Source organism: Bos grunniens, chromosome 15 (assembly GCF_055505025.1).
Source record: "Bos grunniens cultivar Pamir isolate PY7600 chromosome 15, Bosgru_T2T1.0, whole genome shotgun sequence".
NCBI classification, from domain to species: Eukaryota; Metazoa; Chordata; class Mammalia; order Artiodactyla; family Bovidae; genus Bos; species Bos grunniens.
The window spans coordinates 39740221-39766724 of record NC_141179.1 but is presented as its reverse complement, the minus strand read 5'-3'; the positions used below and the strand labels follow the sequence as shown (position 1 = coordinate 39766724).

At 38.7% G+C, this 26504-nt stretch overlaps 1 protein-coding gene across 1 annotated transcript; it reads right to left on the bottom strand.

Moving 5' to 3' along the window:
* Nucleotides 1–17211: 17211 nt before the first annotated feature.
* PTH (parathyroid hormone) lies at nucleotides 17212–19906 on the bottom strand. Its single transcript, XM_086339908.1, has 3 exons — nucleotides 19760–19906; nucleotides 17817–17907; nucleotides 17212–17697 (listed from the first exon to the last, which is right to left on the bottom strand). Exons 1-3 carry the CDS (start codon nucleotides 19848–19850, stop codon nucleotides 17436–17438), a joined length of 444 nt encoding a protein of 147 aa, XP_086196034.1. The 5' UTR covers nucleotides 19851–19906; the 3' UTR covers nucleotides 17212–17435.
* Between the last annotated feature and the right edge of the window lie 6598 nt (nucleotides 19907–26504).

The window sequence follows — 26504 nt, the reverse complement described above, 5'->3', positions numbered from 1 at the left end:
GCTTCTCGCGAGATCCCTCAGATCGAATAGGCGAGATTAGCTGAGTCGTCGCGAGAATGGAGCCTCACCGCCCAGTAGTTGGGCGGGGCGCAGAGGGTGCCCGCGGTTGAGGGAGTGGCAGCCTGGGGTGGGTGGGCGCTCAGCCTGGGGGCTGGTGCAACAAAATGGGAAGCGCTTGTGTCCACAGACGTCAGCTCAAAATCTACTGCGATCCTCGAGCCTGAGTGGCTGCGAGCTGTCACCTCCAAATCTTTTAATACCACATTTTCCCTTGATTTCTTGTTACCGTTAGAAAAAAGCGGACATCCCAGAGTTGGAGAAATACCTAAGGACTCTGAGTTTACTCAAGGAAAGCGTTTTCCTCAACGGGGTGAACTCCGAACGCCTTTGCCGGCTCAGCTGGCGGTTATTAACCGGTCTGAGTTCAGGAAAAGGGGTTTTCGTCAGAGCCATTCTCTATTTCCTACCGTCCGCAGCTGTTTGTTTTTAAACACTGGGTAAGCGGGAATCCGTGTACCAGTTGGAACTTGTGCAGCTGGGCCTCTGTGGAACATCGATAGCAACGTGGATGGGATATTGCTCCTTGCGGCAGAAGGTTGCCAGTCATAGGGTTTCTGTCACTCATCTTTACTGTCTGTCACATGCTGGACTACACAAATGGAAAAAATGAAACGTCTCCGATCTCAAAGCTCAAGCCCTGGGAGCGAGACCCACCCTGAAACAGATAATCCTGTTAAACTGTGGTAAAGGCCAAGTTATAAGCTGTGAGAGGAAGGAACCGACTTGGCCTGCCATGTTGAGGAAATCTCCACCAGGGAATGACATTTGAGCGGAATCTTGAAGGATGGGTAAGAGTTCCCCAGTTCTGAGAAGAGTGGGAGGAGCATTCGTTCCCCAGAGGAAGCGAAGAGGGAGAGGACCGGGTTTGAGTAATTTGCTATGAAAACAGATTTTGCGGAAAGAACTTTGTTGAAAACCTGTTAATCACTGTTTAGTTGGGAAGAGAAAACTCCGTGACTCCTACATGTGATAACAAAAATGTTTTTTCAAACGAGTGTTCATGGAGATGAGCAGTTGACCTGTACAGTAGAGGATAGTGCACATCCTTGTCCACATCTCCGGCCACCTACATATGAGAGACCTAAGGGAAACAGGTTATTGTCATAGTTGTCTTAGGCTCCCAGTCGTGTCCCACTCTTTGGACCCCATGAACTGTATAGCCCTCCAGGCTCCTCTGTCCATGGAATTCTCCAGGAAAGAAAACTGGAGTGGGTAGCCATTCCCTACTCCAAGGGATCTTCCCAACCCAGGGATGGAACCCTGGTCTCCTGCATTGCAGGCAGATTCTTTACCATCTGAGCCACCAGGGAAACAGGTTATTGTCATAGTACACCAAATTATCATTGCCACATTCTGCTAATGTAGAAATCTTCAAAGATTTCTAAGAAAGAAAATCTGATAGTTTTGTAATACGGGAATATCTCATGGAGAAACTTCAAGAAAACCCTCAGGCAACAAAACAACAACAAACACCCCATTGACCTTTATGTATTACTATGGCTTTCTTTTGAAAGACAAAATCAAGAGAAGAAATTCTAAGTCCAAGTTAAGGTTCGTGAGATCTGTCATCCCTGTATCAAAATAAAAGCTATCATTGCCTGAAGAGGGGCTTCTTTGGTGGCTCAGATGATAATCAATCTGCCTGCAATGCAGGAGACCTGCATTAGATCTTTGGGTCTGATCCCTGGGTCAGGAAGATACCCTGAAGAACAAAACGGCTGCCCACTCCAGTATTCTTACCTGGAGAATTTCATGGACAGAGGAGCCCGACAGGCTTACAGTTCATGGGGTCACAAAGAGTCAGACATGACTGAACAGTTTTCACTTTTTATTTCCTAAAGAGAGACCCTGATATTCTACTGTAGTATTTCTGCCAATCTCCCTTTAGACATTATTTTCATACTATCCTACCTTCCCAGGTGGCGCAGCAGGTTAAAGAATTTGCCTGCAATGCAGGAGACACGAGTTGGATCCTTGGGTGGGGAAGATACCCTGGAGAAGGAAATGGCAACCCACTCCAGTATTCTTGCCTGGAAAATTCTATGGACAGAGGGGCCTGGTGGGCTACAGTCCATGGAGTCACAAAGAGTTGGACACAACTGAGCGACTGAGCACACACACATGTATATGTATACTATACATACATTTGGCTCACCCTATGCTCCGTACAAATAAGCCTAACAATAGGAAAATAAAAAGTCATAAATGCTGAATTATTGTTATACACCTGAAAATAATATAAATTATACCTCAATTTTTTTTTAATTAAAAATTTTAGAAAAAGTCCTTCAAACTCTTGTGTGTGCCAGTCAGGTGCTCTGCTTAGCATAATTCACACAGTTGTTGAGAGTCCCTTTGATAGTAAGGAGATCAAACCAGTCAATCCTAAAGGATATCAACTCTGAATACTTGTGGGAAGGAATGATGCTGAAGCTGAAGCTGAAGCTCCAGTACTTTGGCCACCTGATGCAAAGAGCCAACTCATTGGAAAAGACCCTGATGCTAGGAAAGATTGAAAGCAGAAGGAAAAGAGGGTGACGGAGGATGAGATGGTTGGATGGCATCACCACTTCAGTGAACATGAACTTGGGCAAACTCCAGGAGATGATGAGGGACTGGGAGGCCTGGATTCCAAGGGGTCACAAAGAGTCAGACATGACTTGATGACTCAAACAGTAACAATTCCAAGTTCTAGGAATTTTCCAGGGAACATTGGAAGAATTAGTGAAAGATTTCAGATGAAGTATGGAACTTTCAGAGAAGGCAATGGCACCCCACTCCAGTACTCTTGCCTGGAAAATCCCATGGATGGAGGAGCCTGGTGGGCTTCAGTCCATGGGGTCGTTAAGAGTCAGACACGACTGAGCGACTTCACTTTGACTTTTCACTTTCATGCATTGGAGAAGGAAATGGCAACCCACTCCAGTGTTCTTGCCTAGAGAATCCCAGGGACGGGGGAGCCTAGTGGGCTGCCGTCTATGGGGTCGCACAGAGTCAGACACGACTGAGGTGACTTAGCAGCAGCAGCAGCGTGGAACTTTTATTCCATTTTAGAATCAGGTCAAGTCATTTTGCCTTGCTTTGAAGGACCTACAGTTCATTTTATTCTGTTATTTTTTAAAAGAAAAGAAAATCTAATAAAGCTATCATTGTCATTTTTTTTTTAAAAAGCAACTTTTCATATATTAATTTGAGGGCATAGTAGCAGCTTTGCACCTAGTAGATAATGCTATTGATCAAAAACTTTTGTACAATAATTTATAAATGCTAGCTGACTGAATGAGCTAAGGTTCAGACCCTTAATACAAGTCTTCTTTCCTCAATATCAATCTATATATCAAAGAGGTCAAAACAGAAATAGAGAATTTTCATAGACAAACAATGAACAGACAAGTTTTTTCAGTTGTCTATATTATCGTACCTCATAGCACGCTAACACAAGGTTGTTTCCAAGGCAGATAAGGTAGACCTCTGGTTGAATATTTGTTCAGAGAATGAATGATAAGCCACATACCCAGAATCCTATTTAACTTTAAAGCCTCAGATTTCTTTGTACTATTTAAGCACTAACATCAGGAACAAGAAAATCATACACACAAAAAATCTGTATCTCTATTCAGCAAATATATTTATTGATCAAGACCGTGTATAAGAACGTAAGGGGAGATAACAGACATTATCAATATACAGGTTCTACTGAAAAAAAAAAAAAGATGTGTAATAAAATAACAAAAGGAAAACAAGTTGGGTCATACAGAGATAGAGAAATTGCACTATGGGAGGTCAGAAATAGGAAAGATGACTTCCAACTGAAAATATGAAGAAGGTGCAGAAAAGGGGAGGAAAAGAAGAATGTTTGTCTTAGAGGTTTAAAGAATAGATAGGAGTCTGGCTTGAAGCTATGGTAGGAAAGGGCATTCCTATGGAAAGATCAACAAAGGCATATAAATAGCTAAACTCAATATTATGTAGGGTGCTCAGTCGCACGCATGCTTTAGCCATGTCCAACTCTTTGTGATCCATGGATCACAGTCCACCAGGCTCTTCTGTCCATGGGATTTCCCAGGCAAGAATACTGAAGTGGATTGCCACGCCCTCCTCCAGGGGATCTTCTCCACTCGGGAATCGAACCCTCATCTCCTGCATTGCAGGCAGATTCTTTACTGCCAAGCAATCGAGCCATCGGGGAAGCCCTTATGTAGGGAGAACAGTAGCAATTAAAAAGAATAAGAAGATTGAAATTGGGACAAAAAGACCTTGGAATGTTAGATTAAAAATAAGAGTTTGTTAACTTTTTCTGTAACTTATTAGCTGGTGATAGAGTGAAATCTCAGATCTTTCACAGTTTTTAACAAATGCTTTCAGGCTTTCTTTGTGGAAATTGACAAGCTGATCCAAAAATTTATGTATAAATGTAAAAGTTCTAGAATAGCCAAGAGTTGTGAAAAAGTACAAAGCTGAAGAACTTAACACTTCAAGATTTCAAAACTTACTACAATGCTATAGGAATCAAGATAGTATGATATTCAACATTGTAAATCAACTGTACTACAATAAAAAAAATTTTTTTAAGATGTGGTATTGGCAATGAGCTAACCAAATACATCAGTGGAATAGAACTGAGCGTCCAGAAATGAACCCTAACATTTATGGTTGATTGATTTTCAGCAAATGCACCAAGACCATTCACTTCAATGAGGAAAAGATAGCCTTTTTAAAATCATGGTGTCTGATGCCAGGACAGTTAGATATCTGTATAAAAAAAAGCTAAAACAAACAAAAACTTAGATCCTTAATTCAAAAAGAAATTAACTTTAAATGGAACACAGACCTAAATATAAAAACTAAAACTATAAATTTGTTAAAAGAAATTAGAGGGAAAATCTTGATCAATTTGGGTTTAGGCAAAGAATTCCTAGATATGATACCAAAATCACAAAGTATAAAAGAAAAAATTGAAATTGGGCTTTACAAAAATAGAATTTGTTTTAGTTTATGCTTCAAAAGATAGTATTAAGAGGATGAAAAGACAAACCATAGACTGAGAGAAAATGTTTGCAAATCATACAAAGGATGTGCACTCATATAAAGAACTCTTACAACTCACTAATAAATAAGACAACCCAATTTAAAAATGGCAAAGACTTGCAGAGACATTTATATGCAGACATACAAATAGCTAATTAGCACAGGAAAGGGTGCTAAATGTCATTAGTTATTAAGTAAATGTAAGTCAAAACCACAATGAAATATACTACATCCACACTGAAATGCATATAATAACATATCGGACACAAGTGTAGATGAAAATAGGGAGAAGAGTCCTTATACAGTGCTGGCATGAACATAATTATATTACAGCCACTTTGCAAAAGTTTCGGTAGATTTTTAAGTTAAATATAGACTTACCATACTATACAGAAAATAAAGAGTGGTTGCTGCTGCTGCTAAGTCGCTTCAGTTGTGTCCGACTCTGTGTGACCCCATAGATGGCAGCCCACCAGGCTCTCCCGTCCCTGGGATTCTCCAGGCAAGAACACTGCAGTGGGTTGCCATTTCTTTCTCCAATGCATGAAAGTGAAAGTGAAACTGAAGTCACTCAGTCGTGCCCGAGTCCTAGCGACCCCATGGACTGCAGCCTACCAGGCTCCTCCACCCATGGGACTTTACAGGCAAGAGTACTGGAGTGGGGTGCCATTGCCTTCTCCAAAAGAGTTGTTACTGGAAGCATCTACCCAGTCAGAGACTTAATTTTCCAGCTGTCCCACCCTTCTTTACAATATTAGGTATGGTTCCATGACTATATTATAATCAGTGAAATATGAAGAGATGATGTCACCTTCCCAGGCTTGACCAGTAAAAACTTCCCACATGGCATTCCTTTTTCACTTCTACTTATCTGGATAGGTGACCATTAGGGCTACCATGGTAGAAGTTGAGTTCCTGGCTATCCTATTGAATTGTTCACCTGCCTATAACATTCCATATATATATAACATTCCAGTAATATTATGTGAATAAGAAAATTCTATTTAATTTAGGTGGGTGTATATTTGGGATCGATTAGAGCAATTTGCTCACTCTAACCAATTCAGAGATGAGTACCTTTAAATTGATAAAAAGGTGACTGGTAAAAACCTAACAATATGGAGCAAGGGCTTAGCCATAATGCATAGTGAGAAAATAGACACTACAGGCTAGAAAAATAGAACTTTTACTATGCAGAGCATAAATATGAAAAATATTTATTAAACCATCCAATCTAATCAAAGGATATTGGTTTTCTATAAAGAAGAGCAAAGGAATAATGATAAAGTGAGGATGAAGGGAATGTGATCAAGGAAGGGCTTACAAGGAATTTCTGAGGTAGTAACAATATTCTCTTTCACAATCTAAATAGTGAGTAAATGTTTTTTTCCTTAAAAATCTATATATATATGTACAATAAATTTTGTATGTACAATAAACTTTACTATTTTAAAAAGTAAAAACACATCAATATAAAGTAGATTTTATTCCAGGCATGCAAAAATATTTAATTTATTACATTAATGAACTAAAGGTGAAAAGTTACATATTTTTTGAGAAACAGCATTTTATAAGGTTCTTTTATAATTTCAAAAGAACCCTTAGAAAACTAGTTACATAAGGGAATGTCATCAATATTTAAAGGCCATCGTCTTGTTGAGAAATTATATGTATACTCCTATTAAGGTCCAGAATATAATAAGGAAGCACATTCATTCATTAACATGGTATTGAACTACTAGATAATACTATTAAAAAAAATAAAAAGAGGTGTAATCGCAGGGAGAAAAGAGAGAAAATGTCATTTTTTCAGATTATGTGATCATCTACATAGAATAGCAAATGTAAATAAAATATTAGAATTAATAAGACAGTTCAGCAAGTTTCTTGGTAATAAAATTTAAAAAATGAACAATGCTTCTCTATACCAAAATTAACCAGTTAGAAAATATAATAAACATTTAGATACCTTTCACATTAACCATTTAGAATTTAGCAATTAACAAAGGATTCATAAGATTTTTCTACAAAAAAATGTTTAAACTCTATTTAGAAGGCATTAAATCCTTATGGCAGAAAGTGAAGAGGAACTAAAAAGCCTCTTGATGAAAGTGAAAGAGGAGAGTGAAAGAGTTGGCTTAAAGCTCAACATTCAGAAAACGAAGACATGGGCATCTGGTCCCATCACTTCATGGCAAATAGGGAAACAGTGGAAACAGTGTCAGACTTTATTTTTTTGGGTTCCAAAATCACTGCAGATGGTGATTGCAGCCATGAAATTAAGACGCTTACTCCTTGGAAGGAAAGTTATAACCAACCTAGATAGCATATTGAAAAGCAGAGACATTGCTTTGCCAACAAAGGTCCATCTAGTCAAGGCTATGGTTTTTCCAGTGATCATGTGTTGATGCGAGAGTTGGACTGTGAAGAAAGCTGAGCACCGAAGAACTGATGCTTTTGAACTGTGGTGTAGATGCTTACTCCTTGGAAGGAAAGTTATGACCAACCTAGATAGCATATTCAAAAGCAAAGACATTACTTCGTCAACAAAGGTCTCTCTAGTCAAGGCTATGGTTTTTCCAGTGGTCATGTATGGATGCGAGAGTTGGACTGTGAAGAAAGCTGAGCGCCGAAGAATTGATGCTTTTGAACTCTGGTGTTGGAGAAGACTCTTCTTGAGAGTCCCTTGGACTGCAAGGAGATCCAACCAGTCCATTCTAAAGGAGATCAGCCCTGGGTGTTCTTTGGAAGGAATGATGCTAAAGCTGAAACTCCAGTACTTTGGCCACCTCATGTGAAGAGTTGACTCATTGGAAAAGACTCTGATGCTGGGAGGGATTGGGGGCAGGAGGAAAAGGGGACGACAGAGGATGAGATGGCTGGATGGCATCACTGACTCGATGGACGTGAGTTTGAGTGAACTCCGGGAGCTGGTGATGGACAGGGAGGCCTGGTGTGCTGAGATTCATGGGGTCGCAAAGAGGAGGACACAACTGAGCGACTGAACTGAACTGAACTTAACTGAACTGAAATTCTTGCCTGGGAAATCCCATGGACAGAGGAGCCTGGTGGGGGGGCTACAGTCGATGGAGTTACAAGAGTTGGACATGACTTAGCAACTAAACCACCACCACCACCAAAGTAGATTAGAATGAGTGAAAAGGTTTACTATGTTGATGAATAGGACAATATAATAAGTGACAGTTCTTAACATTTAATTTTAATACAATCCAGATAAAACTGCAGCTGGATTTTTTAGAAAAGAACTCAAACTCAGTGTAAATATTGAATAGTAAAATAGAGGTTTATAAAGAAGGATTTGTGTGTGTGTGTACATAAAGTATGCAGGAACAGGCAAATACATCAATATAACAATAAATACACAGAATTCAAAAACAAACCTATGTTGGACTTTCCTGGTGGTCCATTTGTTAAGAATGCACCTGCCAATGCAGGGAACATGGATTCGAACACTGGTCCAGGAAGATTCCACATGCCACTGGGCAGCTGAGCCTGTGCGCCATAACTACGGAGCCCGCATGTCCTAGAGCTCATGTTCCACAACAAGAGAAGCCACAACACAAGAAGCCCATGCAGCTAAAGAAAGCCCACGTGCAGCAACAAAGACCCAGTGCAGCTATAAATAAATAAATACACATATCTTTAATAAATAAGTAAATAAACCTCTGTTAGCAAAGTCAACAATGTGGTGGAATAGAAAGTCCTAGCCCTTGGTTCCTCACAGAAACACAGATTTAGCAGTAGTATATGGAGCACAGTATCTTTATGAGAAGTCTAGGATCCAGTTAAGAAGTTGCAGTACCCTGGCTTAGTTGCTCAGTTGTGTCCAACTCTTTACTACCCTATGGACTGCAGCCTGCCAGGCTTCTCTGTCCATAGGGATTCTCCAGACAAGAATACTGGTGTAGGTTGCCATACCTTCCTCCAGGGTATCTTCCCAACTCAGGGATCAAACCCAGGTCTCCCGCATTGCAGGCAGATTCTTTTCCAGTTGAGCCACCAAGGAATCCCTCAGTACCCAAGAGAAGCACAAAATCAATAACAGCTGTATTGAAATGTGGCCATGGCAGAAAAAAACTTCAAAAAGACAAGATCCCTGTTTGACATTCCACAAACAGAACTTACGCCTCACCTGCCTTAGGCACTTGTAGAGGGGGAATCAGGACAGCCTGTTCTCTTGACTCCAGTGTCTGGACATCTCCAGGATCCAGAGAATCCAGACGAATATGGCCTTGAGGAAACTGATGACTGAGATCAAAGCGGTGATGCCTGTGCTGAGATTCTACGTGAAAATGACTCTAAATCTGGCTATAAACAGTAACTTCCTCTTATTCTCTTAATGACTTGCAGAGCATTGAAGGAGGTAGTTTCAGACAAGACCACCAGCGGATGCCAAAACATATATCTCTGCTGCTTATGTCCTGGGTTGTTCTGCTTCACTTCCGGCTGTCATTATTAGGAGGCAGAAGTTGAATAAATGCTGAAATTGGCTGTGGTTGTTTGCAGGGAATCTGCATATCATGAATGACCTTATCAGGTCTGGGATTCTGAGTTGTGAGCCTCAGGCAGAGACATTAAGTCACTGCCAGTACAGAAACCAGGACTATTCTCCATGTGAGCTCAAACTTAAAGATGAGGATTTTTCTGGACTGGAACCTAAAAGCCATTTTATTCTTAAATGCCTCTGATGGTTCTCATTTATACATCTTCACAAATATGTCTTATCTTGGAGCCTCCTGTGCCCACCGTTTTCCCCTGGGATCCCAAGAGAGGGAGAAAATATGTAACCTGTGAAGATTTGTGCCAAGAAAGCTACAAATGTTAAAATTTGGCCATAGTCCTTTCAAAGAGATATGTGATCTCTTATCCCAAATGAAAAGTGTATAGCGTGAAACTAATGGATCATATGCTCCCAAGCTCTTTTGATATTACTGTGAGTTTACATGATTGAGAAAATTATCTTTTTTTTTTAAACAGAAAATGAAGCCTTAGGATAAGAATTGCTAAAACAAAATAATTGATTTTAAAACCTAACTTAATTCTAAATACTGGGCTTTGTTTGGGATGAAGTTGAACTAAACCCAAGAGGCTCATAGTTTAAGGTGTTGACCTAAAATAAATAAACTGTTAGTCATTTCTCCAGCAAAAAAAAAAAAAAAAGAATTACAGTTCGGGATCTGCAACCATGGTGAGCAACATGTAAGTCTTCACACAGCAAGGGAAGGAGAACCCTTTCACAGAAGGGAAACAGAAGTTGGGAGAGCTATAATAAACAGCCCAGGGCTTTTCACTGGCCAAGTTGTTGGCAGGAAGAGAAAAGATCTGCCAGTTGGGCCCTGCTTTGGAAGAAGGGCATTAGAGCTCCCCCTTCTGGTCTCCTGATGATTTGATGTTTCTGTTTAGTAATTTTTTTACATTTTCCTCTTTTAATCTTGATCTCTCTTTGAAAGAATCACTGATCAAGGATCAGGTTTTCTGATTTTATCAGCTCCCTATCCCTCAATGTCAGGAAAGACTTTTCCTGAGTGTAGTGTCTCACCTCAGAAAAAGTACACAAATTGGAAACCTATTGAAGTCACATTTGAGTAATAAGGAATGTAAGTGAGAGAACTTTGAGGCACTTTTTCTCTGAAGTTTATATATTATCAAGATATTAGGCATTGGAGATCACCTGAAGCATTATGTCATCATCAAGTTTGGCAGACAGACTTCCAACAGGCATGGTCCAGATAGCTTTGGAAAACTGTCTCATCAAAAGTTGTCTGCTTCAGTTCCAGCAATCTTACTTTTAGATCACTAGATAATGTGCAGGTCCAGTCAGTGCTTTCTTTAGATGTGTCACATGAATCTCCAAGTCTTTTCCCTGGAGTTTGGTAGCACAAAGATTGGTTTTGCAGTATCTGATAGGGGCCTTTCCAGCAAGGTTAAAGGGAGTCTTCGTGGAGGTGCCTTTTCCAATAGACAAAATCTCCAGTTGGCAAAGTATGATGCTTAAGGTCTTTCTTCATTTTCCAGGAATGCATGGTGAAAAGAATGCTCTATGATTATCTGTAATAGAAGCAACTAGATCTTTGCAATATTGGAGTATCTTTCCTTTCAACAGTGGTGGGTCAAAAGAGGCAGGAGCCAAATGCATTGGGCATCCTGTGACTGTCCCAAAGGGTGAGATTTGATGTGTTCCAAAAAGGGTGGATCTGAGATTAAGAAGGACCACCAGCAATGCTTTTGGCCAAGGTATTTGGAGGATCTCTACAAATTTTGTCAGTTGAATTGGGAGTGAGGGTGGCATGTGGAATCTTAGTTCCCCAACCAGGGATTAAACTCATCCCCCACTGCGGTGGAAGCCTGGAGTCTTAACCACTGGACTACCAGAGAAGTCCCTGTCAATTGAATCTTAATAACACTGTGTACATTAAACCAAATGAGAGGATTGAGCACAATGAAACCGTTACAAAACCAGCCAAACAAAGCAGACTGGTAGAAGTACCTGACCAATAAAATGGGTTCCTTGATTACTATGAAGTTCAAGAGCAGTTCCCTAGGTAGGGATAATCCTATCCAAAAGGACTTTAGCCACAGAACAGGCAGTAGTCCATCAGTCCAGTGTGAAAAACATATAGACCATTACTAAGACATGTATATCCATGAGATGGAGAAAGCTGTATTAAATCCATTGGCCAGAACTCAAATGGTCCATTAGGCAGTTTAAAATGTCTAGGAGCTACAAACAGACTTTCCTGGGTTGTATTTAGAGCAAGTGGGACAAGTAGGGTAGGGACTTTTTTGTAGCTTGGTTAATGTTTCTTCACCAACACTGATGCATGAATGCTATCATGTTGTGAATAGACCAATCGTTTACTGCATGTATAGTGGTTAGCAGTGGGAATTTTAGAGTGTCTGGCAGGACTAGGATGTTATTTGGTTTGAATCAGAGATTTCTCTTTTTTTCAAACCAAAAACTGTGTATTTTCAATCTTGTTTTTTCTTTTCTGAGGCCAACTATTGGGCTTCTCTAGTCAGTTGCCTAATCCGACAATATTTGGGGAAATATCCCTCTGGATCATGACAGAGATTTGATTGCTCTTGGTTCCTTTAAGGGCAGCATTTCTTACGGAAATGTCAGCAAAGTGATTTTCCTTAGCTTCCAGAGAGTCAAGTTTAGAATGCCCTAGAATCTTAATAGTAGCTAAAGTGGCAGGTAAAAGTATTACATCCAACAATTCCTGAACAAAGGGACCATTTAACATTTGATATCTACTAGAAGTACGGAACGGAGAAGGCCATGGCACCCAACTCCAGTACTCCTGCCTGGAAAATCCCATGGATGGAGGAGCCTGGTAGGCTTCAGTTCATGGGATTGCTGAGGGTCGGACACGACTGAGCGAATTCACTTTCACTTTTCACTTTCATGCATTGGAGAAGGAAATGGCAACCCACTCCAGTGTTCTTGCCTGGAGATTCCCAGGGACGGGGGAGCCTGGTGGGCTGCCGTCTATGGGGTCGCACAGAGTCGGACACAACTGAAGCGACTTAGCAGTAACCATAGCAGAAATACGGAAGCCATGTTGCTTCCAAAACATTCCAAAGCTATGAGCTATTCTGAGGCTGTATCTGTTATCAGTATAAATATTAGAAGTTTTGCCCTTGACTAAAGCACAAGCCTGTGTAACAGTGTACAATTCAGGCTGTTGGGCCAAAGTAGTCATAGGTCTAGATGTTGCCTCATCAGTATCAAAAAGAGTTGCAATAGACTACACAGCACAATATTTGCCACTGTCACCTTTTGAATGAGAACCATCAGTGAACCATGAGAAACCAGTGTTACATAGAAGAATTGCCTATAGATTGTCACCAGGAGTTAGGAGGTGCTCCATCAGTGTTAAGCAGTCATGAGGGATGTCATTGGTGGTGGAGAGAAGAGTACCAGGATCAAAGGTGGTTATTGTTCAGTTGCTAAGTCATGTTCCACTCTTTGTGACCCCATTGACTGTAGCCCGACAGACTCCTCTATCCATGGAATTTTCCAGGCAAGAATACTGGAGTGGGTTGCCATTTCCTACTCAAGGGAATCTTCCTGACTCAGGCATCAAACTTGCGTCTCTTGTTTCTCCTGCATTGGCAGGCAGATTCTATAAATAATAAATGCTGGCGATAGTGTGGAAAAAAAGGAACTAGGACATGGAAGCAACCTAGATGTCCATCAACAGATGAATGGATAAAGAAGTTGTAGATAAAGATATACATATTCCATATATAATGGAACATTACTCAACCACAAAAAGGAACACATTTGAGTAAATTCTGATGAGGTAGATGAAACTAGAGCCCATTATACAGAGTAAAGTAAGTCAGAAAGAGAAAAACAAATATTGTATATTAATGCATATATATGGAATCTAGAAAGATGGTACTGATGAACCTTTTTTCAGGGCAACAATGGAAATGCAGACATAGAAAACAGACTTGTGGACACAAAGGGGAAGGAGAGGGTGGGATGAATGGAGAGATTTTTTGATGATGACCATTCTGACCAGTGTGAGGTGATGTCTCATTGTAGTTTTGATTTGCATTTCTCGAATAATGAGCGATGTTGAGCATCTTTTCATGTGTTTATTACCATCTGTATGTCTTCTTTGGAGAAATGTCTATTCAGGTCTTCTGGCAGGTGAATTCTTTACCACTTCACCCCCTGGGAAGCCCAACTAAATATCAAACCTGGGTTTGGACAAACTGCATTCTTTCCTTAGCAACTGTATGTCCCTTTAAAGCTAAAAGCTTTAGCCTCTTCCTGTGAAGAGGCTTGAGAAGGAGAGCAAAGAGATTTCATTCATATGTTACAACAAAATAGAACTTCTAGGGAACTTTTTATCACCTGGATAAGTCTTCAAGACTTGTGAGCAATAAGTAAGTCCTAAGGCATTATTGTCCATGTGAATTGTTTTTCTTTTCAAGTGGAGTAAAGAAGGTATTGACTAGTTTTATTGGCTGAACTACTAAATAATGCACTGAATAAATCAATTACAGTAAAGAAACCACTTCCATTGGGAATGGATATTAGTAGTGTATGAGGTTTAGGAACAGAAGGGTGTTGGGACAACAAAATTGTTTATTAGTCAAAGGTCCTGGATAAGCACCCACCCTGTAAAAGACATCAAAATGAAGTGAAAGTCACTCAGTCGTGTCCAACTCTTTGCTACCCCATGGACTATATAGTCCATGGAATTCTCCAGGCCAGAATACTTGGAGTGGGTAGCCTTTCCCTTCTCTAGGGTATCTTCCCAACCCAGAGATCGAACCCAGGTCTCCTGCATTGCAGGTGGATTCTTCACCAGCTGAGACACAAGGAAAGTCCAAGAATACTGGAGTGGGTAGCCTATCCCTTATCCAGTGGATCGTCCCAACCCAGGAATTGAACCAGGGTCTCCTGCATTGAAGGTGATTCTATACCAACTGAGCTATCAAGGGGTTATTTAATTCACCTGGTTGGTTACTTTAATGACAACTGTCAAGTTCTAGAATTATTTATCCTTTATCCTTCTGGAAAAAAGAAATTCCAGCATGATACTTCTCTAAGAAATCTAAGCCTGATATGTGAATGGGGTTGAGGTAATAAGAAGAAAAGGGAGTATACCTCCCAAAGGGCCAAACAAAAGGAAACAGTTTCAGAGACAGGCATCTCTTGAGGCTGAATAGTGATCCCCCCATTTGAACTGATTTAGTACTTTGAGGCAGGTGCTGTTTTATACTAGTGAAGTTGAGCAGCAGAGAGTGTGGTTCTGGTGTCAGTTAGGACTGTAAGAAATTTATACCCAATCTGGAGAAACATTTCTCCAAGCAGATTAAGATGGATATTTGGGAAAAGCTCCTGTAGTTTCTCAGAGACCCACCATCAAGGATTGGGAGGCTGTTGGAAAGACTTGTCAGAAGGCTGAAGGTGCCTAAAACACTTGAATGTATGGTGCTGTCGTTTAGTTGCTGTGTTAGCCCATCAGGCTCCTCTGTCAGTGGGATTTTCCAGGCAAGAATGCTGGAGCAGGCTACCTTTTCCTTCTCCAGGGAATCTTCCCTAATTTGGGATCAAAACCACATCTCCTATATCTCCTGCATTGCAGGTAGATTCTTTACCACTGAGCCACCTGGAAAGCCTTTTCCCAGTGTCCTAGTTCTTTGCAATAATAGAAACTAGAAGGGTTTTGTTTACAGGGTCTTTGTTTGCTGGGTTTGAAGATTAAAAATTAATCTTAATTTTGCTTTGTTTGTTTTGGGTTTTTTTGGTCATTCCACATGGCTTGTAGTATTTTAGTTCCCTCGCTAGGGATCTAACCCAGGCCATAGCACTGAAAGCACTGAGTCTTAAACACTGGACTATCAGGAAATTCCCTCCCTAGTGGTATTTCTTTTAGGTGAATCATCTAGAGGGCAAGAGAGCAAGTTTATCAGATTAAGTAAGTCTGGAGTGGACATAGTTTCTCATTCCACCCTGATCTTTTTTGCTAGATAGGAAAGATTCTAGTTCAACTCCTTAATAAACATAAAGTTAAAGCTACCCAGGTGGAATGTGGAATAAACATCTGAAGGAAGACCAGAATTTTCTTTAAAGTAATCTGAAGTCAATTGTAATAGTCATGAACAGATTCATCAGATATTTTGTGCAAACCTAAAGTTTGCTGCAATCAACAGGATTTGGAAAAGCCCTAGGAATTGCTCCATGAAGTTACTCAGCAACTGCCCAAGCCTGATCTTATAATAAATTAGCAGCTGGTCTTCCAGTGGCAATTCTAGAGACCTTTCAGGATATTTCCAATTAGGAATTTTCTTTCTTTCTTTCTTTTTTTAAACAAAAACCTTTATTTTTCAGGAATCTGAGTAGTCTTCTGCTTTACATGCCCTGTTTCTTGGGACTCAATTCCAAGGGTGGACAACCGAAAATAGCCTTACATGCACTCTTCTACCCACCACAGCCTTGACTTCCCAAGGTTGCTAATCTGGATTCTTATTCCTCTTTCTCATCCGCTCCTCCTCCTCTTCCTTCTCCTTTTCCAATTAGCAATTTCCATGCAGTGCTGGGTGGGCCTGGCCTTTACCAGCGAGCATATGAACTAAGTCAGAGAAACATGATTGACAAGTATGAAAAACTATATTAAATTCCTCAGCAAATCTGTGAAGATCTTCAGTTACTTTGGGAAAATCTTTGACTATGACTTGCAATTCATCTTTAGTCCAGGGAATATAAGAAATTCAGGGTTTGGCCTTTGGGTCCTCAGAAGGCTTAATTTTAAGGGGACAGGTTCTGTTAAGTTCAGAGGAAAAGGGAGTGGGGAGTGTTTTAAAGAAATAGGACAGTTCAGTGAGAGAATTCATATGGGGGAGCTGAGGGTGTAGAGAAGGAGTGGGTAGTACAGAAGGGAAGGTGAAGCCTGATCATAAGGAGCCAAAAGGAGGAGCATGAGGCTTCTGAAGTCACCTTATCTTTCCTTAGTTACTTGTTTGCTTCAGTTAATCTTAAAATCCTACTTTGTAAAGAGGCAATTTTAGGGTGCTGGTGATATTTACAGGCCTCAAAATACCAATCAAAATAGAAATTTCATTCAGTTTTGGAAATCTTAGAGCTATGGTAATCCAAATTGGTTTTAAGAAGATTGAGTTTGGGGATTTCAAAAGTTCCCCATAACGACCATTGATATTCTAAATTGTCTTTGGTTAAGTCAGTTCACTTTATTAAAAATGCATGTGATGAAGGACAAATGAACAGCTATATTCTTTTAAATACAAAAATTCTATGCTATTGCAATTTGACCTCCAGTCTAGGGATATGCTCCGTGGCTTTGTGTATAGGCAAATGCTTTTGCCATGTTTCTGACCACTTTCTGCCTCTCCTTGCCAAGCATTTCAATTCCTTTCCTGAAGTGAAGAGGATAATAATATCAAGCTAGTAATGATTCAGGGAGCTGGTACTTTGATAAGATTAAAAGGATAATTTCAAAATATCAGAATGTGAAACATATGGTTAAAAAAACATTTTGTGTTGTTGTTCTTAGTCATGATCAATTTTAACATATTGGTGTTACTCATAACCAAAAGATATTTTTATAACAAGTGAGAAATACTTAACTTCATTTATTTGGAATCAATAGAAATAGAATTATTAAAAGAGCTCTTAGATGAATAAAGTAGAATCAAAATACTCAATTAAAATTGTAGGTATCACAGCTAGCAATAAAGGTTGGTCATAGAAATACTGGCACTTAATAGAAGGTGAACACATTAGCAGCATGTAATATTGTTGCCCTATGCTGTCTAGAACAGTGATCTGATCATATCTGTTTTCACTGGGGTTTAGTTTTAATTAATACATCCACATCAGCTTTGTCTGCTTCTCCAAGACTTTTCTGATGGCTCTCAACCAGGACATTGTCTTCCTTTTTTCGAGGTCTCTGGGAACTACCATCTCTGTAAGCTATAGAAGCTCCAAGGGCAACAAAGTTGTGCACATCCTGTAGCTTTTTCCGCAGCCATTCCACTCTTTCCATGGAGCTCAGATGTTTGCCCAGGTTATGCATAAACTGTATTTCACTCACAGCTCTCTTCCTGGAGGGAACAGGATCAGAGAGGATCACTCCATTAGTTCCCCTCTTCCAAATCATAAAGCCAACCTTAAAAATCCAATTCCCCTGACCTCACCATGCAGAATAGGCTATGGTACTTACTTAACAGACTTCCCATCTGATCTTGCAAGAAAACAGATGGCAAACATGACAATCATTACCTTAACCATGTCTTTTGCAGACATCATATTAACTAAAAAAGAAAAAGAAAAATGGAGGTATTTAAAAATACTTTTAATATTCCAAACTGTACAATTAAATTTATAGTAGTTTATATTTATAACCATACAAGTTTGCACAGAGTGTGACAGTGACTAATTGGATTGTTTTTTGTGAGAGACTTTTGGAATCAGTCTCTTTATTTTACAGTTTATATATTATATATATATACACATAATTACTGTATATTATATATATACACATAATTACTGTATATTATATATATACACATAATTAGTATATAGTAAGTATAACCCAATTGGCTTAGAAATGAGACAGATGAGTTTTACTTTTTTAGGTATCTTTTTGAGAGTTCTTGTGCAAGTTATATGAATTTTAAGCTATGTGAAGAATCAAAAAGTTCACTGTTTAGAATTTCCTCCCACATTTTGTATTAATTATGACTAAATGCTTCTAATTTGCTTGAAAATAGCTACTTCTCTTAATTAGGTAAATTGTCAACAGCATCTGTTTACTTAGCAAATTTCTTTTTCATAAGTAGACTTCCTTTCAATGTCATGATAACTATAAATGCCAAATTAATAGGTTCTGATTTAGAGATTTTTTACTAACTTAACACAGAGTTCTCCTAGCATTAAAAAGAATGTGTCAAAGCATTTAAGCATCATCTAATTAATTACTTGTTATACAAATTTAGAGCTTTGATTCCATATAAAATGCTTGTCTGTATCTTATCTTTTCAGCTCATTTTATTAACAATTTTGTTTGAGTATAATGTTTAGAATTTTGCTCTTTTGCTTTTAAGCTTTTTATCTCAAAATAGAAAAGTCTTACCTTAGTCTGCATTTCAACAACTGCAATAGCTTTCATGATAGAAGTGCCTTTTCTTAATACTTAATGTTCTCCATTTAACATACACATAGGGTGGCTGTGGGAAACTGCGTCATTTAGAAGTAGCATAAGGGCCATTATAACCTACTATATTTGTTTTCACTGTGCAATATAAGCTATTGAAGGAGCACCAAATGGATAGTCTTCATTTTGGTTTACATGAGAAAAGATCACTGTAGCAGAGGACAGGAGTCTGCCCCAGCTCCGCCACACTCACCTAGTGCGTCTGCCTTTCTTTCCTATTCTCAACTGAGAGGCGCGCTTCTCACAAGAAGGTCATTAGAAGCGCGCGAAACATCCTTAAAATTCATGTGTAGTTTTCAGATAGAAAACTAGAAAAGGTTCTATGTGAAGGGACCAAATATTCAGCAGTAAAACAGTTTCTCCAACTATAGTACACAGACTGAGCTCTCTGTGAGGATATTATGTGGGGAAAATGGAATTTTAACTCAGAGACATAAATTTACATTGATTATTTAAATCAGGATTATTCATTTCTCACTAGGCTGCTTTATATCAAAATTTTAACAAGATATCATTAAAGCACATCATGCCAAATTTTAATTATTTCCATGTAATTGCAGATGAGTTAAAAAAAAAAAAAGCAAGGCCTCTCAAAATACTTTAATCACAAAAATAAGTGTTTCAACAATATTTTAGTGGCATAAATTTATTTTTTATTGTGGCATTTTAATATTAAATATAATTCAAACCCTCCCTTAACATTTTACTTTTAACAAACAGCATGATATTAGTAGGAAATGGTACATATTAAATGACTACTTGATTGTAAGAAAAGAACTCATGGAAACTTAAAAGAGAAAATAAAGATTACTCACCACACGTCTTAGGATACGATCTTCTTTCAAACGTATTAGCAGCTGATGCTTTCTCAAAGTTGAGTAAACCTGAGAAGGCTGATAAATTGAGCTGTAGACCCTTCAATGTGACTTTTATATATATAAGTCTTCCACACGGAGAAGCTTTTTTATTGTTACAGATGACGTCACTCCCAATTCTCTGAATTTTAACCATAGGATCATAGAGCAGCACACACACTCCCATGGGGCGGTGCTCATTCTTCTTAAATTTTAGATAATTGGATATTAAAAGCAAAACAGCGTGGGCTGGGAAAAGTGTTTATGCAAAGATTTCTAACAAATAGTGAATTGTAATTCTGACTGGATTAATGACTATATTCCAAAAAGGAATATATTATATATATTATATGTTTATAAATATATATTATATATTTACAAAATGTATATTTTATATAAAATATAAAATATTTATAAATATATATTATATATTTATTATATATATATATTAAATATATATGTATTATATATTTATAAATATATAATATATATAATATATTCCTTTAGTAATTCTAAAAGAAATCAGCCTTGAATATTCATTGGAAGGACTGACGCTGATGCTGAATCTCCAGTACTTTTGCTGCCTGATTCGAAGAGCCGACTCATCGGAAAGGACCCTGATGCTGGGAAAGATAGCAAAAGGAGAAGGAAGTGGCAGAGAATAAGATGGTTGGATAGCATCACAGACTCAATGGACATGAATCTGAGGAAACTCTGGGAGACAGTGAAAGACGGGGGAGCCTAGTGTGCTGCAGTCCATGGGGTTGTAAAGAGTTGGACATGAATTAGCAACTGAGCAACAGCAACAAAATTTTTTTAAAAAGTCAGATTTCAAAAATTTATGGCTAAGTCATCATCTTATCACAGGCTTCTCTCATAGCTCAGTTGGTAAAGAATCTGCCTGCAATGCAGGAGACCTGGGTTTGATTCCTGGATTGGGAAGATCCCCAGAGAAGGAAATGGCAACCCACTCCAGTATTCTTGCCTGAAGAATCCCATGAACAGAGGAGCCTGGCAAGCTACAGTCCATGGGGTCACAAGAGTTGGACACGACTTAGCAACTAAACCACCACCACATCATCTTATTGTATTTGAAAGTGAAATTGAAAATAAGTATATTTCTTACAGCCATAACATTGGCACAATTATTATGAGGATTATAATGAATCATATTACATTATGCTTACTTTACAAGCCATATTGGACCAGTCTGTATCATTCCTGATCTTGTTCCAAAAAAATATATATAGTGCTTTTCTTAAAGGAAGTGTTAAAAATATTTTGAGAATATGCTCTCAGTACATAATTTTAAAGGCTTCAAAAGTAAAACTATTTTAAAATTCATTTACCTTATATTTTTATCCTTTTTAATTTTAGTTTTCAATAAAAACACTTGAAAAGCAGTAACTGTATCCCAGACCCACTGCAGTATTCTTGCTTGGGAAATCCAGTGGACAGAGGAGCCTGGCAGGATACAGTCCATGGAGTGGCAAACAATTGGACAGGACTGTGCAAATAAGCAACAATAACCATATGCAAGACCTTCCATATATTATCCAACTAAGTCTTTATACCAATCCTTTAAAGTGAATACTATTATTAGCACCATTTTCACTTGAGGAAACTACTGAGGTTGGAGAGTGGAGAAGATGGAATTCAACAAAGTCTTTATGACTCCAGAGCTATTTTGATTCTTACTACCTCAGTTTCCCCTTAGAAATGTAGCCCAAATTGAGAGAGTAGCACTGACATATATATACTGCCGTGTGTAGAATAACTAGCTAGGGGGAAGCTGCTATGTGGCACAGGGAGTTCAGCTCAGCTCTGGGATAATCTAGAGGGGTGGGATGGAGCGGGTGGCTCAGGAGAGAGGAGATACATGTATACTTATACCTGATTCACATTGTTGTACAGCAGAAACTAACACAACATTGTAAAGCAATTACCCTCCAAGTAAAAATAAAACATAAAAAAAGTATATAGCCCTTCTTTGAACCCCAGTCTTCATCACTCTGATTTGCCCAACCCTTTGCAGCCTCTTTGCACAGGAATTGGGTCTTGTTTCTCATGTTCCCCACCTGGTGATGGAGGACCTGCCCTAAAACCTATGGAGGCAAGATGCTGCCACCTATCTAATTTCAAATACTGCTACAGCCTGGTCCCCATCTATTGACCAAAACCCCTTGAATCCCCTTGGTATGTCTAAGGTTTATTTAGGCAGCTTGCCTCCCAACAAAAGGCTCAGAATTGGATCAGTTCTCTTAGCTCTGCGCCTACTTCATTTTTCCTCTTTCCTGCTGACTCTTGCCAAGGTTTGACTCTACGTCAAGTAAGAGGCAATCCAAATTTAAAATACCTGTACAAAGTCTACAGTGAAAGGTACGTGTTAGTGCTGCTCTGAGAAATCCTCTACACTGGGCAAATCTCACTTGAAGTTGCTCCAGGCTTCATTTCAGAAGTGTTAGAGACTTACTGTGACATGTCTGCAGAATATAAACCAGGTTGGTGAAAATGTTGATAAACATGACATCTCAGAAGGAATTGAATAAAACTGGGAAACACTTGGAATGATGATGTAGCTGTTTTTAATTCTTTATAGGGTTTCCATAACAAAGAAGGAATATTTTCTGTGGTTTAAGAAGGAAGGATTGAGTCCAATGGCTAAAGACTACAGGAAGGCAAATTTGAGCTCAACGTGGATATTATGATTGTTAAAATAAAGAATCAATACCTTCCTAATAGTGAGTTCCCAATCACTGAAAGTATTCAAATAGAAGCTCAGTAAGCATTTATCAGAGATACCACAGAGATTCATACACAGCAGAAAGTTGAACTAGATAACCAAGAGGTCCTTTTTGACTGACAAAAAAAACCTATTGTTTTGATCCTTTAAAAGTCTTCTGATGTAAAGTCTAAACCTGATGTTTGTGTATCATTTTTTATTATACTCTGTTGAGAAGAAGAATTGGGAAAACAAATTATTTCATAAGCACATTTTTTTCATTATTATTATAAAGCCATGTTTAACATTGTAATTTGGAGATTTTTTTCTGCTTCTTTGGGTGAGTTTGATATAATTGACAACCTTTCAGGAATATTGAAAACAGTGTTTTCACTGTCTTCCTTTTATTACAATTGTTTAAGAATAAATTGCTATATTGAAGACAATCACATTATTAAACTAGTTTACAGGAAAATAAAACAGACAAGGTTTACTCATTCAAAAAATGCATTGAAGTATCTGCTAGATATCTGCCGCAGACTGTGTTAGTCATTACACGATTGAGACACGATCCCTGCCCTGAAATTTGACACATAAATTAGAATATAATATAATAGGCGTTATAGTAGTCATATTAACAAGAGGCTTATAAAAAGCACAGAGGAAGAAGTGACTAATTTCCTGGTGCTGTTGGAAGCTGTTTTACTGAAAAGCTAAAGCATTCTCAAGGAGGAATATGAGTTTTCCATCACGGAAGGTTAGAAAAGGAAAAAGGAATAGCATGTGCAAAGGCATGGAGGCCACGAGGACTGAATATGTTCTAATGGCAGGAGAGAGGACATGGTAATGACCCTAAAATAGTAAGTGTGGTGCCAATTGTGGAAGGCTTCTGTGTGATGTGCCTAGGGGATTTATTTTGTAGTCCTTTCTAAACTCATGTGTCCAGCTGTTTGCCACCCAAGGACTGTAGCCCGCCAGGCTCCTCTGTCCATGGGATTTCCCAGGCAAGAATACTGGAGTGGGTCTGGCATACAATTACTGCATGTAAAGTACAACTTTGACCTTCCCACAAAGAAAAGATATAGCTGCCACGATTTGGTTCATAGTTTATCTGAACCATCAACCTTTGGGACTGCAGAACATTAGATAGAAGGAAACCATTTAGAAATAAGAGGGCTAAGGGCTATGTGGGCACAAGAAGCTGATATCACAGTGACAGGGAAAGGCTGAGCACAGCTTTTTCTTTTGAAAAGCTCAGCCTTTCTTAATGCTCTCAAATTCTCTGAAGCCTGGGTCAGACAACCTACTGTATTCCTCATATTTGGGAAGGACAAAGGGCCATGTGTTATTTCCTCTTACATTGTGAGAGGTTTAATCTGAGACTGATACTTTTTCCTTCTGTTTGTTCAGTAGGAATTACTATGGGGGGGACTTAACATCAAGAAGAAATTTCCAGGGCTAGAAAATACAGTTATAGTTCTCCTAATTCTGTGTTTTTGACAGATCAGATGATGACTATCTTAAGAGTTGACCTACTCTTTTGCTTCAAGCTCTCCTGTGGGATATTGAGCTACTGAGCTCTTGATCTTTCAGAAACAACTTTCTTCCCTCCTACTCACCAACCCCCAGACTTTCTGCTGTTAGAGATGAGTAAAAATGTTTTAAATGACAGCATATAGCAACTGTTGAATTTTCCATGTGTTTTTTGGTACTAGTTTTTCATTTTTCTTTTTCCATAACCTTGTATTGATGGATATTGTGAGTGTGGTTCTCTGATAGGTGGCATTTAATAAGCCATTGATCCCTTTATATGTATGAGCTATTATAAACCCTGGGATCCATTATACCCGAGTAGCCATTCAAAGATGAAATGTGCAGCTACCTTCACAAATGTTATAAAATACTGCTGTTGCTTTTTGTTCATTCTATTACTGAGTGTGCATCCCTGCATGTGTTTACAGCCTTTGCCATGTTTATGTGGAATGCAGGAGTGTTAAGATGGTATGCACTGTTTTCATAGTCAGAAAGAGGCATCTCTACAGGCGGGGGCTGAGGGTACATAAATACTAAGATTCTGGATGCCAGGCATGAGACAGCCTTTCTACCTACAACGAGGAATGTCTCTGTCTTGTCACAGTGTAAACCAGGGTGTCACTTGAGGAAGTCTTTGAATCTTAATTGATTGAAAAGATTTCTAGTTGTGCAGATACCTCTGTAATGTTTTTGTAAAAGATTAGAACAAGTCCTTGAGTGTTCGCCATTCAAAAGCCCCCTGAGATTTAATTTATTTCTAATCTCTGTTTCTTAAAGAAATGGAGGTAGGGGGAATGTAGGCTCAATTGAGAGTTTTTATTTAGGAACCATAAGGAAGTTGGATAACCATACCAATTTAATGGAGAAGTAAAGTCTCACATTTTTAATGACTCTCTTCAGTGAGCTGACAAGACCACCGATGTCACTGTTAATTCTAACTATTCTTTTTGTATTATCTCATAAATTTACTCACACTTTTCAGATCAAGGGTTCTTATTTGGAGTATAGACAATATGTTTCCCTCAGTAAATGTGAATTTTCCCTTGAAATAGATTCTTAGTTTCACTCCACTTTCCCTTTATCCTTGGTAAAATATCATACACAATTTACGATATCAGGAAAAAAAAAGATACAGTGTCTTTCACATCCCTTCCTGATAGTCAACTGGAGCCAATAGGTTGTCTACCTTGATTCCTTCTTTATGTTTTATGATAGTGTGGGGGAAATATAGCAGGACAGTGGGTATTGATTTCCTGTTAGCGAATCTTTAAGTCAAAGGATCTGGGTGCTCAGAGTCTGAGTTAGGAATGCCAACATGTCAATCTAAATTACCATTTCAATCCAACATCATAAAGATTTGTTGAGCACCTAAAATCAACTAGTTAAGCAACAGTAGCAATTTCCCTGCTCACAATCTTTTCCCTGAACTTTGTTTTCTCATGATTTTTAAAAGTTGGAGCATCTTAACTTTCTCAGATCTCAAATTCAACAACATCTTAAAGAAGAATACTGCCTTCCCTTTCAGAGATGAGCTATCTTATGTGAAAGGATTTTGCATGTAACTGGCATTCAAAAAATGCATATTGAATCTGAATCTGAAAGGAAAGTGTCCCTTGCCCATTCTCTCACATAGATCCAGCCTCATTTCAGGAGTCCCCAGTAGTGAACGTGGAGAGTGTTGAGTTCCTGAAGTCAATCTGCTCTCCTCCACCAAGATCCACTAGCCCAGCCCCCTGAAGTGCAGAGTTCTGAGGCAGTAGATAGTTGTGGTGTTCATAAATTCCATTTTGAATTTGCTAATTGCACAAAGAATTGTAAAATTTAAACTAAAAACTAAGCATATCTTCATATTGTTGGTAACAAAATGTACAACAAAATGTTGAAGAGTAGATTCCAACACAAGTTAAACTGACAGGCAGCCCTAGAAGCTATGACCATCTCATATCCATCCATCTAGCAGCACTATGCAGTGAAAACACTCAGGACTTGAAGATGGAAGATGAGGGCAAAGGTTGGCACTTATTAGTTGTACAACCCAGGATAAGTCATGTTATTGTGAGGATCACATAGAATAATATATATGAATGCATTTTGTCAACTGCATACCTGGTATTGATTAAAATCACAACTATAAATAACAATAATTGTTTTTATAAATCCTGTTAAGGTCGTGTAATTCCAGTTTGCAGCTTTGGTGTCCCCCTTTCAAGCTGATTGCCTGACATTTCAAACATCACAGAGCTGATCTAAAGGCTTAACCTAGAATGCTATTGACTTCATCTTTCAACAATGAAGAGAATCTTCAGCATGGCTTAACTCAACAAACTGTCCAGAAGAATAATCTAATGGGTACAAAGAGAGGCATGAAAATGAGATTCTATATTTCCCTGCCAGGGACATTCTTCAGATGTCCAGGGCACCAGTAAAGTATGAAAAAGTCACTGTGAAACAATTCCAAATATACTCGTGTGGCTGGTTATTTTATGTAATCAATTATAAGGAAGGTCATAATGGAAAAAGCACTAAATTTGGAGTCAGAAGACTTGAATTCAGATCCTGACATCAGTAGGATCACTAGATTCAAAA

Bases quoted from the DNA above. Each gene is read 5' to 3' on its own strand.
- PTH (XM_086339908.1), bottom strand. From the start codon at position 19,850: ATGGGAGTGTGTGTGCTGCTCTATGATCCTATGGTTAAAATTCAGAGA. The intron at 17,908-19,759 runs GTGGAAGACTTA...TTTCTTTTTTAG, and splicing joins CAATAAAAAAGCTTCTCCGT to TTAATATGATGTCTGCAAAA. The intron at 17,698-17,816 runs GTAAGTACCATA...TGTTCCCTCCAG, and splicing joins TCAGATGGGAAGTCTGTTAA to GAAGAGAGCTGTGAGTGAAA.